General features: G+C 48.1%; 3 protein-coding genes across 5 annotated transcripts in view; 1 reads left to right on the top strand and 2 right to left on the bottom strand.

Annotated features, from left to right (window-relative positions):
- The window catches only part of ARSG (arylsulfatase G), a 116,383-nt gene that overhangs the window by 85,342 nt on the left and 9,673 nt on the right, over window positions 1-21,368 (bottom strand). The gene's annotated exons all lie outside the window — the stretch shown is intronic.
- The window catches only part of AMZ2 (archaelysin family metallopeptidase 2), a 56,595-nt gene that overhangs the window by 15,435 nt on the left and 19,792 nt on the right, over window positions 1-21,368 (bottom strand). The gene's annotated exons all lie outside the window — the stretch shown is intronic.
- On the top strand, window positions 1,125-18,030 carry SLC16A6 (solute carrier family 16 member 6). The gene is made up of 6 exons (XM_079904213.1): window positions 1,125-2,148; window positions 7,854-8,092; window positions 10,468-10,611; window positions 11,454-11,582; window positions 13,826-14,641; window positions 15,778-18,030. The coding sequence occupies exons 1-6, from the start codon at window positions 1,973-1,975 to the stop codon at window positions 16,026-16,028; spliced, it is 1,755 nt and encodes a 584-aa protein (XP_079760339.1). The 5' UTR covers window positions 1,125-1,972; the 3' UTR covers window positions 16,029-18,030.

The following is a 21,368-nucleotide window of genomic DNA, read 5'->3' on the forward strand; positions in this document are numbered from 1 at the left end:
TCCGGGACTCAGGGATGAGGGGCACGCAGCCCCTCGACGTCCGGGTCCCTCGCCCACCGGAGCTCCCCGCGAGTTCTGCGGCCTGGCACCTGTGTGGACGTCGCCTCCCGCTTGGCGGGGAGGATGCGCGCGCGCCCCGGGCCGGGGATGCTGACTCAGCCCGGCTGCTCGCCCACATCCCTCGCGCGCAACGCGATGCTGTCGCTTCTGCAGCAAAGGGGGGAAAGCAAAGCGCCCGTGACAGCCGGCCGCGAGCTTCCTGGGGCCCGCACACCCCCCCCCAGGGGAACCGCTGGGGTGCGCGAGTTGACGAAATCGGGGGAAGCGGGCATGAGAGGAGGAACTCGGGGTCCGCGGCGCCGCGCGCGCAGCTCACACCCGAACTGGAAGGAACCTGTTCTGCCCGGGGCGGGCGCTGAGCCGCCGCAGCCCGGAGCCCAAGCCCTCCGGGCGCGGGCGGGGCCGGCGGGAAGGGAGGCGGCCCGGGGACCCCGCACGTCCGGCCGGACGTGTCCGCAGAGTGGGTGCCGGCGCGCCCCGCTTACAGTGCGGCCGAGCGCCGGGGTCCGGTCGCGCCAGGCGCGCCAGGATGCGCGGGGCCGGGGCGGGTGGGGGGCGGCCCCGCGGGACCCCACGGCCGGTCTGGGGTCTGGCACGGCGAGGCCGTTACCTTCCGTGACCCACGGCCCCGGCCCTGGGCGGGCGCGGGCCCGGCACGGCCTCGTCCACGTGGGCCGGCGCGCGCACGCCGGGCCGGCCCCCTCCTTGGCGGCGCTCCGCGCTCGCAGCACATGGTCGGCGGCGCGCCCCCGAGGCCGGCGGAGACCGGCTGCAGCCGGTATAGGATAAGCGATAGGCAGCGACGCGGGGCCGGGGCGCGGGCGGCGGCACGCACGGCTCGGCGCGGCGCGGGCGGCGGGGAGGGGGGCGGGGGGCGCGGCGCGGGGGCCCGAGGCGCGGGAGCGGGCGGGGGGCCGGAGCCGGGCGCGGCGGGGCGGGCGCCCGGGGCTCGCCCGCCGGAGCCAACTTGCCCTAGGCTCGGGCCCACGCCCTAAGGGGTTAATCCTCTCTCGTGTTCCCGAGCGGCTTATAAGGAGGGGGCGGCCTGGCCTCCGCCTTATTGGGAGCCTTTTGGGGTTTATTCTCTTCCCTTCTAACTTGGTGAGTTGGTTTTATCATTTTACATGTTTAAAAGTTTGATGGTGGGGTGTGGGTGGGTTTTTTCTTAAGCTATGTTGGGAGCTTTGGGGGGCTGGTGGTGGGGGAGGCTGGAGGGAGGAAGAGGAAACCACTTAACTGCTTAACATTTTGGAGAGGTTATTCCCCCAAATCTTCTCTGACAGTTGGAAATGCCCGGGGCCCCCGGAATGGCGCGCTCTCACCATTGCGGGCAGCCGAGAGTTGCCTGTCGGTGGCCCGGGTACAGTCGGTGTCCGGAAAACACCTAAAGGCAGGTTTGGCCTTTGGGTGCCCCCCGGCCCAGGCGAGGGCCCCCAGGCTGTCGGGCGAGGGGGGCGCCGCGCTGAGCTCCCTGCACGGATTTTCCGCATGAAGTTGCCCGCGCGTCACAGGAGCGAAATGTCAGAGGTACCGTCCCCAGGCTGGCGCGCGCGCGCAGGGCGGCCCCGCAGACAGCGCCAGGGAAAGCGGGGTTCCCGGCCTCCCCCCGCCTGACACACGCACCCGGGGCGGCCGACGGGGAGGCAGGCATGTCCCCGCCGAGAGCAGCTCGTCCACCTTGACCGTCAGGGCTGTCAGCGGCTGACGGCTGGTCCCGCTCAACTTCCAAGGTTCCCAGGGCTGCCAACCACGGGAAAGCGCCCGGGTAGCTGAGCGGCGCTGTAGCCAGGGAGGATGGTTTTGCAGAGGAAATGGGTTATTTCCTTCTGCTTCTTTTTTTTTTTCTTTTTTAAACCAGACCGCCACACTCTCCCACAGACAGATGATAGAACTTTGTTAGGTGGCATGTAACATGTCACCAAACACGGGGGGCGTCAGTCTTAGAGAAAAGCTCCCCGGAGTCAACCGGGGAAGAGCAAGCAATGACACCTTGTCATCCTGGAAGCTGGTTTTGTTTGCAGTTATAGACACACCGTGTCAGCTCTTTCTCAAAGGAGACGGTTTCTACCCTGGGAATGGGATTTCTCGGTAATCTTACTATTTTGCAAATCATACTAAGTGCATTGGGTGGAGGGTCTTGTTTGCAAAAACAGCCCCAAGTGCTATGCAGAGATCTCTAAGTGATGCATCTCCCCATGTCCAAGCACCAGTCCCTGTCATGGGGGGGGGGGGGCGATCAATAATACGTCCTGCCTGCCTGGTGCATACAGAAATACCTCTTCTCATCATTAAGTGTCCAAGATAGTTCCAGTATGTAAATAAACAGTGCAGCCAAGTGGAAAAGCTCCTTCTCTATGAGAACCACCAACCCTGAGTTTTCCTTCTGTGGTTTCCCAAAAAGGACTTTCCTCGGTGGAACTCCTGAGGACGACACTTAAATTAGGGGATAGGTTTCTACATCACGATCTTGTAAAAGGGGGTGAATCGGTGCTCTCCAGGGATTCAGAGCAGCTGAGGCTGCCGTCCAGGTTAGGTTTGGGGGTTTTGTTGTTTTTTTTAAAAATAGAGAATTGAAGTGAGCTTCACCTAAATACAGGCTGGTTTTGACAACTAGGGCTGGAAACAACTTGTCAAAAGCTGTTCTCCAGGCGACGCCTTTAAGAAGAATGGAGATTGGCAGTGGCTCGCTGAGGCTTTGTTCACACCAGCCACACCAGCAGCTGCCACCGCTGCCCATCCAGAGGCTGCATTTTGAACTTTGCTCTGATCTGACCCTGGACTGGCACCCTGACGGTCTATCATAGTCCAATATTTTGCATTCTTCATGCCTCCAGGGGACAGCTTTTCTCAAGAAATCAAATCGCAGTTGAGAGTCCCAGCTATAGCAGATTTCCAAGCCTTGGCAGAATTCTCGTTTATTTAAGATTAGACAACCAAATGCTCATAGGAAATTACTCCAAACCACCCAGTGCATTTTGTCCGTTCTGCTTCCTTTGGGAGAACATTTGGAGGAAGGCGACATGGCTGCCAGGAACCCCTGTTCAGAATCGTAGCATTTTACCCTCCAGACCTCTGTGTCTCACCCCTGCTTTTAGAGGATGAAACTTAGGAACAAAGTCATTTCCCCATGAGCGTGAGGCCAGTTAATGGTAAACAGAAATTCAACAAATAACGCACAAGGGCCTCACAGAGACAGACCTGTGGACCTTGCGTCAAAGGACTCAAAAATGAATTGAGAAAGATGAAAGGGTAACTTGGAGCAAGTGGGGGTCAAAGGCTATCAGAGAAACGTAGATTTTTAGGGCAGGAAGAGATCTGAGATCACCTCCGTCTAGTTCAACTCCCTTGTTCACCTCTTGACAGTGAAAATCAAGCAGCAAGGTGATTCTCCCAAGGCCGTGGGGTTGCTCCTCGCTCGGCTCTATCCCCCCCACAGTAAACGAATATCCCATCCCATCCCGTCAGGGAAATTCACATGCCCGTAAAACCAAAACATTATTTCCATGTTCTGGAATTCTTAGAGCCTTTGAAGCCACAGGCCTTTCTCTCTTTCGTTTGTAGAGGCCAACCCGTTTGTTAAGCCAGTCGTCCTGCTGAGGGGATGGTAGGAAAGAGTCCAGGGGAAGGACTGATTATGCAAGCAGGGACTTCCTCACTTGATGACTGGGCTTCAGGAGGCTAGAGCCGTGCATTGCTTCAGGAGTGCCCCAAGACGCATGCTTTGTTTAGTGAACTTTTATTGAGCACATACTGTGTGCCAGGCACATGGCCAGGCACTGGGTCTGGAAAGAGCTGCCGACTGCCCTGTGTGCAAGGCGTCCTCAACCGTATGTTACAGAAACCAGGTTATTCTATTATCATTCTGTACTGTGATCTTCAAAGCTCAATATACCAGGGCATAGGCTGCTTTAGGATGATGAAGGCGTAAACTTGGGAGTATCAGTGGGTTCTGGGGTGTCATCTTTCTTTTATGATGATCCCAGGAAAACAATAAAAAAGCTGTCCTCCCCAAACCTAAGAATGCAGGTGAGAGTTATATTTGGATCTAGCTTCAGGGGAGTAGCCCAGATGTAAAGTTTAAAGAAACAGAGGAGTTGAACACCCAGAAGGAGCTCAGAGAGTGAACAGAAGGAAAGCAGTCAGACAGCTGCCACCTTCGAGCCGGCTGTCCTAGATCAGCTCCAGCCAGCGTCCGGCTCCGTTACACCCGCGTCTGTAAGAACCGTCTGGCACCTGCACTTTCCTCCCAGCTCCCAGGTCTCCTTGGGCCACTAGGTTTCACCTGAGCAATCGGATGGTTGCGAACTCAGTGCTGAACAACAGAAGTGTCAGCTGCCGAAGCTGGGGGGCTGTAAGGGCCCCCAAAGCCAGCCTCTTCATTTGACGAGTGAGGCACTCCGGCCCAGAGAGGTGCAGTGACTTTCTCCAGGTCACACAGTGACGCGGTGGAAGAGTCCTCACAACCTCTGTAGGAAACGCCCCCTCCCTGGCCTTCAGAATGCTGTTCTGCATCCTGATACAGCGGGGCCCCGGGGAGACAGGAGATCAGATGCTGGACCATTTCGGTCCAGTCCCTTCCCCTCTCTGGGGGTCGGCTTCCCCATTTTGCAAAATGAGTAGGATTTTACAAAGAGGAGATGGACCCAGATGGGCTCCAAATCCCATTTTGGTTGTAACATTCTGTAATTCTAACTCCACCCACCCCGGGGCCTCCAGCCCCACCCATCTTGCACATTTAAACCACCGACGGCAACAGGCAAAGAAAGAGAGAGATGGGCACCCATCACCAGAACTGAAGCGCTGGCCTCGCCCAGAGCCTTCCCATAGTAGGTAACCTCGTCTTCCTACAAAAACTGCAGTCTAGTCTTGACCCTCTGAAATGCAACCCAACCAAAAGGTTCTGCGCCTTGGTCCTGCAGTGCTTTTAGGCTAGAGAGGGCTTCTGTCTGTCTCTCTGGGGCCTTTATCAATTTTACCCAATGTGTTTATATTCAAGTTGGCCCCGAGCCCTCTCTTAAAATGCTAAGGTCTTATGGGCACCCTTCGTGCCGACCTGGCCTTGGACTTAGTCGCCACTGCTTGTCAGAAATGTTCTGAGCTCCGGGAGGACATGGCTGAATGGTTTTCAAATGTGATGGGATTTCAGTCTTAAGGTTCCTTATCATTATCATCGACAAACAATTTCATCCAGGGAGGCAGAGGCCATCTCTGTATTGTCACTGTCGCCCCTAGCATAGGCCCTGGCACCCAGCAGTTACTTTGTTGGAAAGAATTAATTAAAGCTGTGTGCAAGGTACCTGGGGGGGGGGGGGGGGGTGGGGAAGGGATGCAAAGAGAAATAGGCCCAGATTTGTTTTCCGTGAGCTTACAGTTTAACTGAGCAAATAAGATAAATGCATACAAGTAGACAGCAGCCCATTATTAAAGGGCGCCTGTCCCGTGCAGAGAGCTCCTTAGGTCGAGTGGGTCAGAGCAAGCCTTATGCAGCAGGAGGATGTGATGAAGCGGGCCCTTGCGGCGCCAGCGGTGGGGGGCCTCCAGCCTGGGGAAGGGGCGCGCCGCAGGCAAGGTGGCTGGCGAGTCAAGCAACAGAACAGGAAGAACTAAGGCTGCTGAGATCTGTGGGGGGCAGGGGCTTCCAATTAGGAAGGACTTTGAAAGTCAAGCTGATCTCGTGGATTTTGTCCTTCAGAAAGAGGAAAGCCACTGAAAAAGTCCGAGCAGAAAAATGTCATGACGATGAGGCATTTCAGAAAGATTAATCGTACCAGACAGTTGAGAGACCAGTAAAGGAGTCTTGGGCTTCCAAGGCGAAGCTCAAAGGAGTGGCCCAGTAGGGGGGGCGAGATGGGAGGGGGACCTGAGCTGTGGACTCCCCCCCGCACTGCCCCTCCTTCCCTCCTACCCCGCTCCCTAGGGCTGAACACGGTTCCAAAGCCAACACTGGCATGTACTTTTTTTTTTTTCCTTCTCAATCTTAAGCCCACTACCGTTGTCAGCTCCTCTGCCCCAGGTGCCTCATCTTGGGAGCAGACTTTGAAAGTCTTAACGGAGGAGGGGACTTGGGAAAACCTCAGCTGCTGGAGGGCTCGGGGTTCCCATGTTAAATCAGCTGCTTTCCGTGTTGGGAACATGAATGACAAACTGGTCTGTAATTGTTACCCTACACCCAGAGCCACTTAAGTGCTCTTCCCACCTTTGCCCTCAGCTCTCAGGCATGCCACACTGACACACACCAAAATGCAGAGGCCTTTGCTGCAGGGAGCACAGCGTCTTAAAGCATCTTATGCCCTATTTATGCAACCAAATAGCCAACAGTAAGAGAGTAATAAGTGAGTATATAGTCCTTTCAGAGTACTAGGCTACCATGCTATCAATAGGCTGAACAATATGAAATTAGGTCAGATTTGCTGCTTTGTAAGGTGCTCAGAGCAAATTCCGAATACTGGATTCCCGTAGCAGAAACTGGGAAGTCTACTGTCTAGATGAGGTTTTGTCCTGTTATTTCTCAATTGCTCTCCATTTTCAATAAAACCTGCCTTCGTATGTGAACGTGACAACTCGCGGCTAGGCCATCCACGCATCCTGAAAATTCACCTGGCTACAACTGCATAGTTATAGAGAATTCTTAAACTCAAGGTGCGTTGCCATTAAGAGCGCAGAGACCACAGACTCATTTGTTATTTATAGGTATTAATTTTTAGTTGGGTTAAAAACACACATGACTGTTTCAAAGTGTATGTAATTGCAGAGGTTTTGAAAATGTCTGCGTTTTATGTGCTCGAGCCTGCCGCGGAAGACTTAAACGACCCTGCCTCCAGTGTTAAATATAGTTTCCCCGTAGTGGTGATACGGCACAGGGATCTGATGTTCTATGATGTTGGTTGCAACCTGAATGGAAAAGCATAGCAAGGTCAGGAGTAACTTGGTTTAAGTTCCCTGGCTGTCCAGACCCCACAAATTGGTAGTGCCTTATTGGTCACTATATCCTAGAGTACTGGTCCTGTGTGGAAAAATTCCATTTCTCATACACCACGTGGCGACTGACTTTGAGGAACTCATTCATGCTAAACCAACACCAAGAAGACAGAATCCCCAAATTTTAATTTGCAGTCACATTCCGTTCACATAGGTACAGCCATATGGGACCCCAGACCATAATCAGAATGTTGCTGAGTAGGAGGTAGGATGGTCTGAATGACCAGGGGCACCAAGCAGAGATGCAGGATTCCTCCAGCACTTAGCTGCCCCTGCAAGGTGGCCTCGGAGCCTCTCTTTGCCGAGGCTTCATTTCTGATCCACATTCCTTACAGTCAGTTCGGTCTTCCTTTACCTAACTTGTCTTCAGGTTCAAGGTCTGCACTGATCCTTGGTCTGGTGGCCATTCTTTGTCCTCCAAAGTGCCTCTAAGTATTCTGCCCAGGCTCTTCATGTTTTTTTTGGTTAGTTTTTCCATTTAACTGCCATAGCTTGGAAGTCTGCCTTCCCAAAATCTTTCGCGGCTCCATATACAATGCAAACATAGTTGGTTCATTAGATAGAGAAGACGGATAGATGATAGATGACAGAGACAGATAACGATAGACATAAATGTGATAAGATGACAGACAAAAGATGACACAGATGTATAGATAGATAGATACTATTATTCAAAGACTTCACACTAACTGCACATGATTTAAATATTCATCAACCTAAGAAATGTAGTGAGTAGTTCTCATCTGTCGAGTGTTAGAATCATCCACCCTCATGCCATTGCTGGTCTAATTTTTTTTTTTAACTTTTTCTTTTAGATTAAGAATGACCCAAAAGAAATCACAGCTTTGTTCCAGAGCCAACGTTTATACTCAAGTGCCTGATGGAGGATGGGGCTGGGTGGTAGCTGTTTCTTTTTTCTTCGTTGAAGTCTTCACCTATGGCATCATCAAGTCATTTGGTGTCTTCTTCAATGACTTAATGGACAGTTTTGAGGAATCCAATAGCAGGATCTCATGGATAATATCCATTTGTGTGTTTGTCTTAACATTTACAGGTTAGTGCATCTTCCAGCTTAAGCGCTATACAAGCATATGCCTCTTTCGGTCTGCCTGATTATGTAAGAGGCGCTGAAGGAAAAAGTCTACTTGCCAGACTTGACTGCCTCCATTTAATGCACACGTATTAAACGCCTACTGTATGCACTCTCTTAGGATACTGCAGATTATTTTGAGGACAATAGCAAACCCCGGTTCAATGGGAATGTGGTCATTTCCTAAAGAAGCATTAAAAGTTCTTGGCATCCTGGGTCCTGGTCTCGTAAAAACATGCTGAGGAAACAGGTTGGGAACATGAAAATGCGACTACATGAAGGAGAAAGATGGAAGGTGTAAAAGGGTGTATGGGAAAACTACCCATATTGCCCAGAGAGGATATTCTGAATTCCAAACACCTGTTTCCCTAAAGGACTTCACTGGCTAATCGGTCTGCCCAGCTCCCAGATCCAACAGCATCCGATGAATGGGACTGTAGTATAATTCTTAACATACTGATTTTCACTTGGTCCCATTCAGACCTAATTCAGCACATCCCTGAGGTCTCATGACTGTTCATCCATCTGTCAGGGGCCGCGCCAGGGTCGTCTGAGAAAGCAAGGCCGTTGAACTTACCGCAGACAGTTAACGGGGCTGAACTTCAGCTTCCCTAACTTTACCCTAATATCCTGTCACGGAACCATTGCCTCTGAAGTTTTCTAAGCCTGTCGTTAAAGGCACTTAGTTTTCAGCCCTATACTGTCTCACAAAGGTAGCTCCACTGTTCTTCGCTACCGAGTAAAGTCAGAATCTCTCCCGTTAGCCCTGATACCCTCTCCTACACGGTTCACGGAAGTACTTCTAGTTCCGGTCTGAGTATTAAGATACTTAATTTCTTAATTGGCAGGATGTTTACTTTCTTGGAAAGATAACTTACATGAATTAGAACCAAAATTTTACGTTTGGTAACCAAAATAAAACGAAAATCCCAAAGCTGAACTTTTAGCCGTTTTCTAACCAAAGATAATATAGTCAACAAGAAATTTCCAGCTAATACTATTATACCAGAAGATAATTGTTCTTCATGCTGTTATTCCAGTCATTAATGCCTTGAGTCTACACACTGCCTAAAAATGATCCTAGTGATTTCATTATTTGCTATATTAATATATTAGTTTACATTCAACTCACATAAGAGATAGGTATGCACCAACCCCAACAAAACTTACTCCTTTTTTAGCTCTTTCTATCCAGCATGTGCGATGTTGTTCTTCCTCCCCCCAACTCTGGAGGGTTCCCTTATCTCATTGTACTCAAGGCGGTATCAGTGGGAGCCTAAGTAGCATCTGACTAGGAAGCTCATCTTCCAGATTTAAATGTCCCGGAGGATACAGAGCACAGAAGCTACGCCAACTGTAATTCATCAGCCACTCTGAACTGTCCATCCCATAGCTAGCCTCCTTTTGGTATGCATAACAGAATTCACCACACTTTCATATCATTTGCAAAAAAGTCAAATGGAACTGAGCTGGAATTTGACCCTAACCGGAGCCTTTTAAAAAAGAATCCAAAGCAGTGAGTATAGAAAAAAAAAAAAAAAAAGTGCCTCGTCCAATCACAGGAAAAGCCCATTTTTATGACAGAATAACAAATTTAATGCATATCCAATCTTATAGGGGCTCCTGGTGAGTCAAAATCTTTCATCGGAGACAAAAGATATGTTTTATACTATGACTCTTGATTTCTCTTCAAGGAGCCCCCAAAATATGTTGTCCAGCTTGTGCAAATAGTAAAATAAGTCCTGAACTGACTTAAGGAACCATTGCACAAAATGCATACTGTATCTTACATCATCACCTCCATGTTAAAGGCTTCAAAGATGGAATCTTACCACAGACTCACAGAGAACACAGAGACACAGAGAACAGATGTGCGGTTCCCGAGGGGGAGGGGGAGGGAGAGGGATGGGGTGGGTCGATGGGGTGAGCAGGTGCCAGTGAGTGTATAGGGATGGAGAAACACCAAGGCCCCACTGTGTAGCACAGGGAACTGCATTCTACATCCTGGGATAAACCATCCGGGAAAATAATAGTTTTAAAACACAAGTGTATACACATGTACGTATCACTGAACCACTCGGCCGTACACCTGAAACTAACACAACGTGGTAAACCAACTACACTTCACTAAACGTTAGAAAACGTAAAATTAAACAAGACGGAATCTTAGGGTATATGCAGAGCTGATTCACTCTGTTATACAGCAGAAACTAACGCGCCATTGTAAAGCAGTTAAACTCCCATAAAGATGCTAAACACATTTTTAAAAGAGGGAGTCCTAGGGAGGCTGAGGCTTTTTCGCCTCTGGGAGCTGAGACCCTGTTTTGCTCTTGCTGCAGCTCCTGTGTCCACCGTCCTGAGCATTGGGTTTGGACACCGTCTGGTGGTGATGGTCGGGGGGCTGCTGGTCAGCGTGGGCATGGTGATCGCCTCCTTCTCACAGAAGGTCTACCACATGTACATTGCCATCGGCATCATCTCTGGTAAGTGCTTCTCCTGGGCTCGCTCATTCTCCAGAGACTTAGCTTCTAGAACAATGCGGGGGCGGGGGGGGGGGGGGGTAGGGAATCAAATCCAAAGTGTGTTTCTTTCTCCCTTTCTCTCTTTTCTTTAAAATTAATAATGTCCCAGATCAGTGGTTTTGAACTGGTCTGTATGGGCTCCAGGGTGTTCCCCTGGGAACCTCTCCTCAATCAATGCCCAAGACTTTTTGTCTGATTTTTTTTTTTTTTTTAATATTTACCAATGAGAAAGAGAACTTCTCTTTTGTGATAGTTTGCAGCCCAAAGACATCATTTTCACAAAGCAAGGTTTGCGTTTCTTTAGCTGAGATTTCCCAAGTCAGGCTGTGAGGACCCTGAGCTGTAGGGGAGGGTCTGTGCCGGACTTATTCTTCGGGGTCTGAGAAAAATTTTTCCCTTTCAAAACACTTTAAATCTTTTCATATGTTTCTACACATACCAAAACTCATTTATTTCCAAATAGAAGTCTTAAATAAAAACTATATTCGATAAGAGTTCTGTCCACTGTGGATTATATAAATAGGGGGGAAAAACATTGCAGAAAAGTACGGAAAAAAACCAGAGAACAGGTTTGTTTTTTTAACTCCTAGCTTTCCAAAACAGCTCTTGCAGTTTCTCCAGACCTCTGACGAAACCTGTTTTGTTTTGTTTTTTTGCTACAGCACTATTTTCCAGAATGAATTTCTGGGCTCCCAGAACTTATCATTTTAAATATGAACACAAAAACCCCAGATCTTTGAATGCATTCTTCTGGCATCAATGAGGATGTGGTCCTTTCTGTCGTTTCTGACTTTCCATCACAGGTCTGGGATACTGCTTTAGCTTCCTCCCAACTGTCACCATTCTGTCACAGTACTTTGACAGAAGACGCTCTGTGGTCACGGCTGTTGCTTCTACAGGAGAATGTTTCGCTATGTTTGCTTTTGCACCAGGTAAGTGGACGACTACAGTCTACGTGTTCACGTGAACTAGCTCTTCTTGCTACACTGACTCTTGCCAACCGTCAGTTAATAGACTGACAGCTTCGACTGCGTGCAGAAGGAAAGGTTAATTGTCTTCTCTTCTCCAGCACAGTTTCAGGATCTGTCTTCCCTAACCCCGATTTTAGGAATTAAGACATTTTCATACTGGTCCAAGTTTACATAAATAGGAATATACAATGGCACATATTCAGTGGTAAGGCTTGAAACAGCCATTCCAGAATAGATGATTTAATGATTTCAGATTGTTCCTATTATTCTATTTCTCTCCTTGGTCAAAAGAGCCATATTCACTGCGGGTTTAAACTGTGCTAGTGAAGTCCCTTTCATGAATGGTGTGCGGATAATCCCGCAGGGAGTTTTTTTTTTTTTTTTGCAGTACGCGGGCCTCTCACTGCCGTGGCCTCTCCCGTTGCGGAGCACAGGCTCCGGACGCGCAGGCTCAGCGGCCATGGCTCACGGGCCCAGCCGCCCCGTGGCACGTGGGATCTTCTTGGACCGGGGCACGAACCCGCGTCCCCTGCATCGGCAGGTGGACCCCCAACCACTGCGCCACCAGGGAAGCCCTCACAGGGAGATTTTTATCCCTGGTTTATTTCCCTATCTTAACGAGAACCTGTGAATTTCACTAGCCAGTGGCAGACAAATCACCTTAGAGACTTAGATTAACCTCTTACTCTGCCATTTCTTGGTGAATGTGTCCGTGGATCGCGGCGGATTTGTCCAAAGGAGATACACGTAGTAGTGTTTAGGGGTGACGTGTCATGTCTGAAGCTTTTCAGATAGTTCAGAAAAATTAATGTATGCTTGCCTATAAATAGGCAGACAGAGGAGAATGTTAACTGTTGAAATTCGCTGAAGTGCGGGCAGGCAGATAGGCATCATTCTTCGCACTTTTCCGTCCGTTTGAAATTTTTCAGAACAGAACACTGAGGGGAGGATCAGTGGCCTGTGAGCGCCCTGAAGGCAGACACTGCATCTTGGTTGGCTTTGTCCCTAGCACATCCCTGGCAGGCAGGCACTCCAGGAATGTGGGTTGGAGCAAAGAAGAGCAGACCGATCACTGCCAGAGGAGGGCAGAGCACTTTGAAATACCCAAGCCTGAAAGGTTTTGCAATTCTGAGTTTCCCATAGTAACAGGGGGAGAAGAGGTGTGAGCAAAGCATGCTACGACAGTAAATGGAGACCCCGAGCCCCGGAATTCGGGGCTGTCTTGCTAAGCTGATCTTCTTTCTCAGGAACCAACTTACCATGTCTCTTATACCTGACTGTCAGCTCTCAGAGAATGAGAATCTAGTGAAATGAAATTCTAATGAACATCATTTCACCTTTGTGGGATGATGATGAAAATTCCTGAAGGTCTCGTGGGGCCCGCATTATCCTCTTCTCACTATGGGTCCTGAAGCCCCCTTTGGCCTGACACCGCCCAACCCCCAGAGGACCCCAGCCAGGGCCCAGTCCCCCCTCCAGGCTGCCTCTGGGCCGGCAGGAAGGTAGAACGTTCCACAAAGCAAGCGGAGAACTGCAGCAATACTGCACAGGACCGTACTGTATCCACACAGTAAGTGTCTTAATTCCAGGATAAGCCTCTGAGCTTTTAGATTCTTCGTTTATCCTCTCCTTCATCTGTTACTACTGAGGGTTGAAGGAGTGGATGGAGAACCATCTAGCTCAGAGGGTGGAAATTCTGTCTTGAAGAGGCCAGAGGGGAAATATTTCAGGCGTCACGGGCAAGTCCTTGTGGGATCCACTCCTCTCTGTGGTGACAGCACAGAAGCAGCCGTAGACGACATTAAAGAATGATCTCGGCTGTGTTCTAGTCAAGGTTTATCATCCAGTAACAGGCTGGATTTGGCCCGCAGACGGCTGTCTGCCGAACCTTGATGTGGGTCACGGACTTGGTTCATCTCGAGTCTCTGCCTGGCGGAAGGCACCCACCAGAGCTCTCTCAGAGGCCTGGGCTGAAAACGTGTATCTCTGCTCATCCTTACGCACCTTCCTCCTTCGCGAGTCCTAAAAGCCCCCAAAGCCTAGAAGAAAGGGTAGTGCGTGTCGACTGCATTCCCACGGCCAAGTAACTTGTGTTTACCCGTCTCCCGGTCTGCGTTTCTTCTCGCTTCCCCCCACCCCCGCCCCGGTCTTGAGTTCGTTTCTGACCTTGGCTTTTCTTTCTCCTTTGCTCCCGCCCACCCAAGCCATCACGGCCCTGAAGGAGACCATCGGCTGGAGGTACAGCCTCCTCTTCGTGGGTCTCCTGCAGCTCAACCTCGTGGTCTGCGGGGCGCTGCTCAGACCTATCATCATCAAAGGACCCGGGACCCCCAAAACCACCGCCCACGAAAATCGGAAAGAAGTGCAATACATGCTTGAGAACGAGAAAACCCGCACCTCGATAGATTCCATTGACTCAGGAGTAGAACTAACTACCTCACCTAAAAACGTGCCTGGTCACACGACCGTAGAGCTCGAGCCCAAGGCCGACCTGCGGCAGACCCTGGGCCAGCCCGGCCCCAAGCCCGGCTGCCAGAAGGCCCCGCTGCTGGACTTCTCCGTTTTGAAAGAGAAGAGTTTTATCTGCTACGCGTTTTTTGGTCTCTTCGTCACCCTGGGGTTCTTCGCCCCGTCCTTGTACATCATTCCCTTGGGCCTCAGTCTGGGCCTGGACCGGGACCGCGCTGCTTTCTTATTATCAGCGATGGCGATCGCAGAAGTGTTCGGGAGGATCGGGGCTGGGCTGGTCCTGAACAGAGAGCCCATCCGCAAGATCTACATCGAGCTCATCTGTGTCGTCTTACTGACCGTGTCCCTGTTTGCCTTTACTTTTGCCACTGAATTCTGGGGTCTCATGTCCTGTAGTGTATTTTCCGGGATTATGGTTGGGACGGTGGCGGGGACCCACATCCCGCTGCTCGCTGAGGACGACGTCGTGGGAATCGAGAAGATGTCTTCAGCGGCTGGCGTCTATGTCTTCTTCCAGAGCATCGCGGGACTGGCTGGACCGCCACTTGCAGGTAAGTTAAATACACAAAGTAAAACCCTTGTCTGCTATCCTTTTACAATATTTTACTTTTCCACGACGGTCTATCCCAGGATATTGAATACAGTTCCCTGTGCTCTACAGTAGCAGCTTGTTGTTATTCACCCTGTATCTAACAGTTTGCACCTGCTAACCCCAAACTCCCACTCCATCCCTCCCTCATCCCCCTCCCCCTTGGCAACCACAAGTCTGTGAGTCTGTTTCGTAGATGAGTTCATCTGTGTCACAGTTTAGATTCCACCTGTAGTATACTGTCCTTTTACTAATAGTGCCAGCTTCCTATTCAAGTCGAATGGAAAATAAAACTATTGATTTTTATACTTGCAGAGAATTTTAGAGGTGTCGGGATAGAGGTTACCCGAGCCACCTCTCTTGACTTAAATATGAGGAAAGTGAAAGCCAGAGAATGTCAGCGTACCGCCCAATGGTAAATCAGTGACCAAGTCAGGATTAGAACCTGGGTCTGCAGCCCAAGCTGCCCGGGCTTTTTCTACCTTGAAAAATGCTCGCAGCGGGGGCGGGGAACGCTTGGATTTCTGACCTCATTACCCTCTGACTTTTGGGATAACAGAACTAAGGGTCTTCTGTAAGCCAGCTTCCCTTCTAGGGAGGGGTTTTAGGGAACTGAACCTAGAACAGCACTCTGCAGAGCGCTTCACTAATCACTACAGAATATTTCCCTGTAGGAAGGACATGGCTTTGTTTTACATGTTAGCCCTGAAATAAGTCCTTGAGGTTATTGTGATTAGAAACCTTACCCCATGTGAAAAGATACCTGAAGTGAACTCGAGTGAAAATAAAAGAGCTCTTTCCTCTTAGGAGAGGATGTCAGCTTTCCAAAGGAGTGGGCATCTCACCGTTCCCAAGTTTTAGATCAGCCCACAAAGAACATCTGAGTGACAGCATTTTCTCTGGTGCTAAGTAGGTTGTACGTTTGTCTACATCTTCTCTCCCGTCTAGAAAAGACTCCTACCTTCCACATGCTTTTTTCTTAAAAACAAAACAAAAAAAAACAGACAAAACAAGGAAGGCAAAGAGCCTGAGAAGTGCCTGAGTTTGGGGGAGCCTGGCGGGGGGGTCTTTGTGGCTAATGTGCTGACGCTCCCGCAGGGCTTCTGGTGGACCAGAGCAAGATCTACAGCAGAGCCTTCTACTCCTGCGCGGCTGGGATGCTTGTGGCCGCTGTGTGCCTCGCCCTCGTGAGACCCTGTAAAAGGGGGCTGTGCCGCCGTCCCCGAGCCGGGGAAGGGAAGGCCGAGAGTCACCGTGGGAAAGCTTTACAAGACATCCCAGAAGACTTTCTTGAAATGGACCTGGGGAAGACTGAGCACAGAGCTCCTATGAAAACGGAGCCCGTGTGATACGCCTGTCATTCACACCAGCCTTCCTGGGGGCTGGAGAGGGTGGGGGACAGGGGACCCAGGGCAGCAGAGATGTGGACCACCCACCCGCTTTCCAGACTACACTCTAAAGGGAATGTATGCGTGAACACCACTACCAACATCCTTCTTTTTTTTCTTGTAAGTTTTCCTTTTCGCTTGTTTTTTAAGCCAAAACAAAAACCACCGAACACCCTTTCTGTACATCAACCTGGCTGTATTCAGTAGCAATACGAAGATGCACAGGACTCTCGGGGTCGCATTCCGGTTTTAAGAGTGACATGAATTGGCAAAGTGGTTTTAAGAGCTCTCACATGTGATAAACTACTATCTTGGAAAAGGACATCTGGCCGAGGCCACTGCAATGAAATTGGCCATTACAAAAAAAAAAAAAAAAAAAGCTTACATCATTTAAAACATTTCTAATTTTCAGAAATATGAACAAATTGTTTAAAACCCTTTGAAAAATACTGAGGTTTCCATTAACAAATTAGGGCCTCTGAATTTTCCACATAGTTCATGGAAATGAAGTACAGTTTGAGACCAAACATTTGGCTAGTAAACGGAAATTTTAAAAATATATGTAACTTGAACTTCATAAATGTGAAGATGACCACTTTTTTATGGCCAGTCACTACCAGAAGCATTTCAATACAGAACACACAGCACAGCATTCAAAAATGTGTTTCCTATTGCTTTTAATTATTCAGAAATATGTGATTGTAGTGTCTTTAATTTAAACCGCTATTTATTATTAAGTTATTCTAGAATGAATAAAGTAATCAAAAGAAAGAAAATCTGAGACATAAGCAGAATTTCTACCCCCTTTCTGCAATCCTTTACATGCCTCAAAGAATACTTCTTAACTTGTAAAGTGACTCTCGTAAAAGGCCAAGTTTAAGGATTCTTCAGTTTGATTAACGACAACGTGCGTCATTTCAAGGGGGGGTGATGATGATGAGTAGCAAATCGCCTTAGCTTTTTTAAATGATTTGTTTTATCACCTAAGAATACTTGAGGATCTTCTTTGATCAGAATTACATTTCATTGAATTGTTGAAGCATTTCTGATTTTTTTTTTAATCTCACCGTTGAAGCATTTCTGCATTTCACGTGGGATAGCAGAGACATTTATTTTAGCATCATGAGTTATATCATATAAACCCTGATTGCTCTACGTTACCAGAGTTATCGGGTTAACTGGTCACTGGGTTTTTTTTGGAGTTACATTACATGTATAGTATTTCTCATGTGCACATTTTTCTGTAAAAGGGCAAGTATGAGGGTAACAGGTTGGCTGCGTACTCATAATGTCCTGAATCTCACTCTACAGGTGATGGTCAGTACCGCTGCTCCATCTTTATTCATTTACTGTTAATTTATGACAACTCAGGGGGAAAAAAAATATAACAAGCCTAGTTTGGTTACAGGTACACACAAGCTTGAATATTTCTCTGCACTGAAATGAAAGTGGCATAGTTCATCACCACCTGCTACGTTTCTGTACAGTGTTTGATCAGCCATAGAAATAGGACAATCTGTAAAACTTTGGGGAGGGGCTGGGGAGGAAATGACAACGTGTCTGTCAAAAACAGACACACCTAGAACAAGCTGGATGTAGCAAATCTCTGTCACTACCAGAGAAGGACTTGGAGCTTGTGGCACTTTTGCAGACTTCATGACTTCAGCACTTTACAGCCTTTTTTACTATGAATGTTCAATACAACTTAATATTTATATCTGGTTTCAGAGCGATCTGCTTAAGACGTCCATTCTGTTAATTGCATGGAAAATAAAATGTATGCCAGTTTCAGTATGTCAGTAATCAAGGTTTTAAATATTTGGCAGAAAATGAAAACAGGATTGCTGATTTGTTCTGTATTCTGTGACATTCTGGTACTTCTAGATTTGCAATAAATGTATGGCTTTTTTATTTAAAGAAAGTGATTCGGTTTTTTATTGACTCCTTGTCATTGTTGGATCCAGTTAAAGTTATAAAGTTATAAAGTTATGACTCCTTCATTGTTGGATCCAGTTAAAGTTATAAAAACTCAAGGAAGATTCATGTCAAATAACGTTTTTAAAAGCTTTTGTGCAAAATCTTTTAACTGCACTAGAGACACATAAACGTTTCCAAGACGTGTTAGTTGAACATCATTATTTCATAAATGAAAAATAAATGAATGGGGACTTCCCTGGTGGTCCAATGGTTAAGACTCCACACTCCCAATGCAGTGGGGCACGGGTTCGATCTCTGTTTGGGGAACTAAGATCCCACATGCCACACAGCATGGCAAAAAATTAAAAAATAAATAAATGAATGAAATGATATCCTGGTGGCCACAGAGAGATAGCTCAGCCTATCAAAAGTAATAAGTGAAAATAGTTAAGACTAACCATACGTAGTTACAGAACAGGCCTAAGAACTGCTCTAACCTGTAAGTAAACAGCACGGACTTTCCATGCCAGCGGTCTGCAAAATCTTTTTCTGTAAAGGTCCAGATAGTAACTATTTAAGCCTTTGCAGGCCACACAGGCTTGGTCACAACTATTCAGCTCTGCCTCTGTAGGGCGCCAACAGCCATAGACAAAATGTAAATGAATGGGCATGGCCATCTCAATAAAAGTTTATTTTTGGATACTGAAATTTGAATTCCATAAAATTTTCACACACTATGAAATACTGTTGATTTTTTTCAGCCACACAAAAACGTAAAAATCATTATTAGTTTGCAGGCAGTCAAGAAAAGTCGGCAGTGAACTGGATTTGGCCTGTGGGCCCCACTGATCAGACAGGTACCACCAGTAGCAAAACTGTAAACTAGCTGTCCTGACTGATGGGAAAGGATCATCGTGGCCAGAGTGACCCTTAGATCACAGGTGCCAAAGATAGGAAAGATCAAACAGCTGCTAGCACATTATCAGGTTTCATTGCCTGTGATTAAAGAGATTTGGCTTCCACGTTACTGACGAAATAATTTCACTACAAATGTAGACCACTTCCCTTCCCAAAATAAAATCATTCCAGTTGTAAAAATGAGATAAGATCATGTGTTCTTTTAAGACAAATGCATCCTTAACAGATACAATGTTTCCAAGCTTTTGAACCAGGTTATCAATTTTCGACTCCAATAACGTGTAGGGTAGCTTTTGTACATTTATTTGCCTTTCCTTTCACTCAATACCTGGTGATAAAATATAGATTCTAACTCAGAGTTCCGTGGCCGAGTCATCCATTCACGTCACTTGAGGTATTTATTACATTTAGATTTCTTTACTTCTCAAATATTATAAATCAGAAATGATCATGAATCCCTTTTTTTTTTTTTCTCTTCTTGGCCGCAACGCACTGCACAGCTTGCGGGATCCAGTTCCCCGACCAGGATTGAGCCCACCCCACGGCACTCACAGCACCGCATCCTAACCACTAGGCCACCAAAGAAGTCCCATGAATCCTTATTTTTAAAAGCTCCCAGATATGGGGTTCACTAATACGCCTAGAATTTAGAAGCCACTGCCCTTAAAATTTTAAATGGTTATAAGCATTCATTAAAACGACCAATTTAAAGACAATCCAGACATGGTACACGCTAAAAGGTCACTCCTATAAGTATACATCGCACTGCAAAACGAGAAGCTGTCCTGGGTTTCAGGTTTATGGTTAATACAGGGGAGGCCTACAGTCTCCAACAGGTGGGCCAGACTCTGTTGCATAAGTAAGGAAACTAGCTCCCCCTGGTGTTCAGTGTCTGTCATGACCGCCTGAGGGTGCTGAACAAGAAAAGTGCCAAGGTCAGGAACTTGCAAAATTTCGTTTTTCACGTACGAAAAACTCTCACGGCCAAATCACAATGACCACAGTGACTATAGATCTCCTAGTGGGGAAATGGGACAGCAAAACTGATACCCCAGAACACTTTATCTATAAAGGCTTTTAAAATATAGCTCACCCAAGGTTATGGGAAAAAAATACAAACTGTTGTGGCCATGAATTTATATTATGTATCTACCTTTCCGGCAACTCAAGAAGAGAACAAGCACGCTAACCATCCTAGCAACTTACTCCCCTAGAATTCGACCCAAACTCTACCTTCTCTACTCTCTTGCTAAGTCCCCACTTCACTGTGGGTCTCCCGACTGTGTGAGGGCAGCAGGGCCACGCTAACCTGTCCTCAGCAGAAGCCTGATCCTCTCCCCACATCCTACTGGCTCTGCTTGCTAAATATATCCAGAACCTGACTGCCTTTGCCAACTCCGCCAGCAGCCCTGATCCGAGTCAATGTCATCTTCGCTCCATCACTGCAATCGTCTTACAGCAAGTTTGCCCACTTCCGCTCTCACCACACATGTACCCCAGCCCACCCTGGCCTTCGTTTTCCAGACAGAAGCCTTGTAACAATCCTTTTAAAGCATGAGTTGTACACGACCACATGCCCAAGTCTAGTACTTTCTGCCCGGCTCTTACTGCACCGGCTTTATTATTGTTCCTTGGAATCACACGCCTCAGGCCTTGGCCTCTGTGGTTCCCTTTGCCTGGTCCCGCTTCCCTGAGATGTGCACATGACATGAGCCTTCAATTTGGTCCCCCCCGCAAAAGTCACCCCCCTGAGGAGGCATGTGCGAATATCCTATCCAAAACAGCACTTGTTTCTACCCCTTTACTCTGAGGTTATACAAGTATTGTTTACTCACTTATTATCATTAAGGCATAGCAGTTTTTGTTCACCGCTATATCCCCAAAGCTTTGAGCAGGGCCTGGCACATTGCAGGTGATGCTCCAAAAAAAATGGATGAGTTAACGAGTGCCTCATTTTTCACTGACATTTTCCAGAGGGAAAAAAAATGGTACCTATTTACGATTACACTCAAGAGTCTGGTGCTTCTACGAATCAGCTCGACGGCCTGAAAGCACGGTGCTCAAAAGTTGCTGGTCCCAGGCTCGTCCTGCATTCCGTACCCCTCCCTCTCCCCTGCTTGAGTGAGTCAGAGCCCCTTAATCAGCTGCTCCTTTAACCCCGTCCTGTCTGAGCGAAGAACAGACGCCCTCAGGCGACCTACACGCACAGGAGAGGCCAAATCCAAAGCTGAACCCTAGGAGCTGTGCGAACAAAGAAGAGAAAGGGAAATCCCTCCCAGCAGCCTCGGGAGCAGCGGATTAAATCTCCACAATCAACCTGATGTGCCTGCATCTGGGGAATACCTGAATAGACAACGAATCATCCCAACATTGAGGCGGTGGACTTTGGAAGCAACGGTAGACTTGGGGTTTGCTTTCTGCATCTAATTTGTTTCTGGTTTTATGTTTATCTTAGTTTAGTATTTA

This window comes from Stenella coeruleoalba (assembly GCF_951394435.1).
Source record: "Stenella coeruleoalba genome assembly, chromosome: 19".
NCBI classification, from domain to species: Eukaryota; Metazoa; Chordata; class Mammalia; order Artiodactyla; family Delphinidae; genus Stenella; species Stenella coeruleoalba.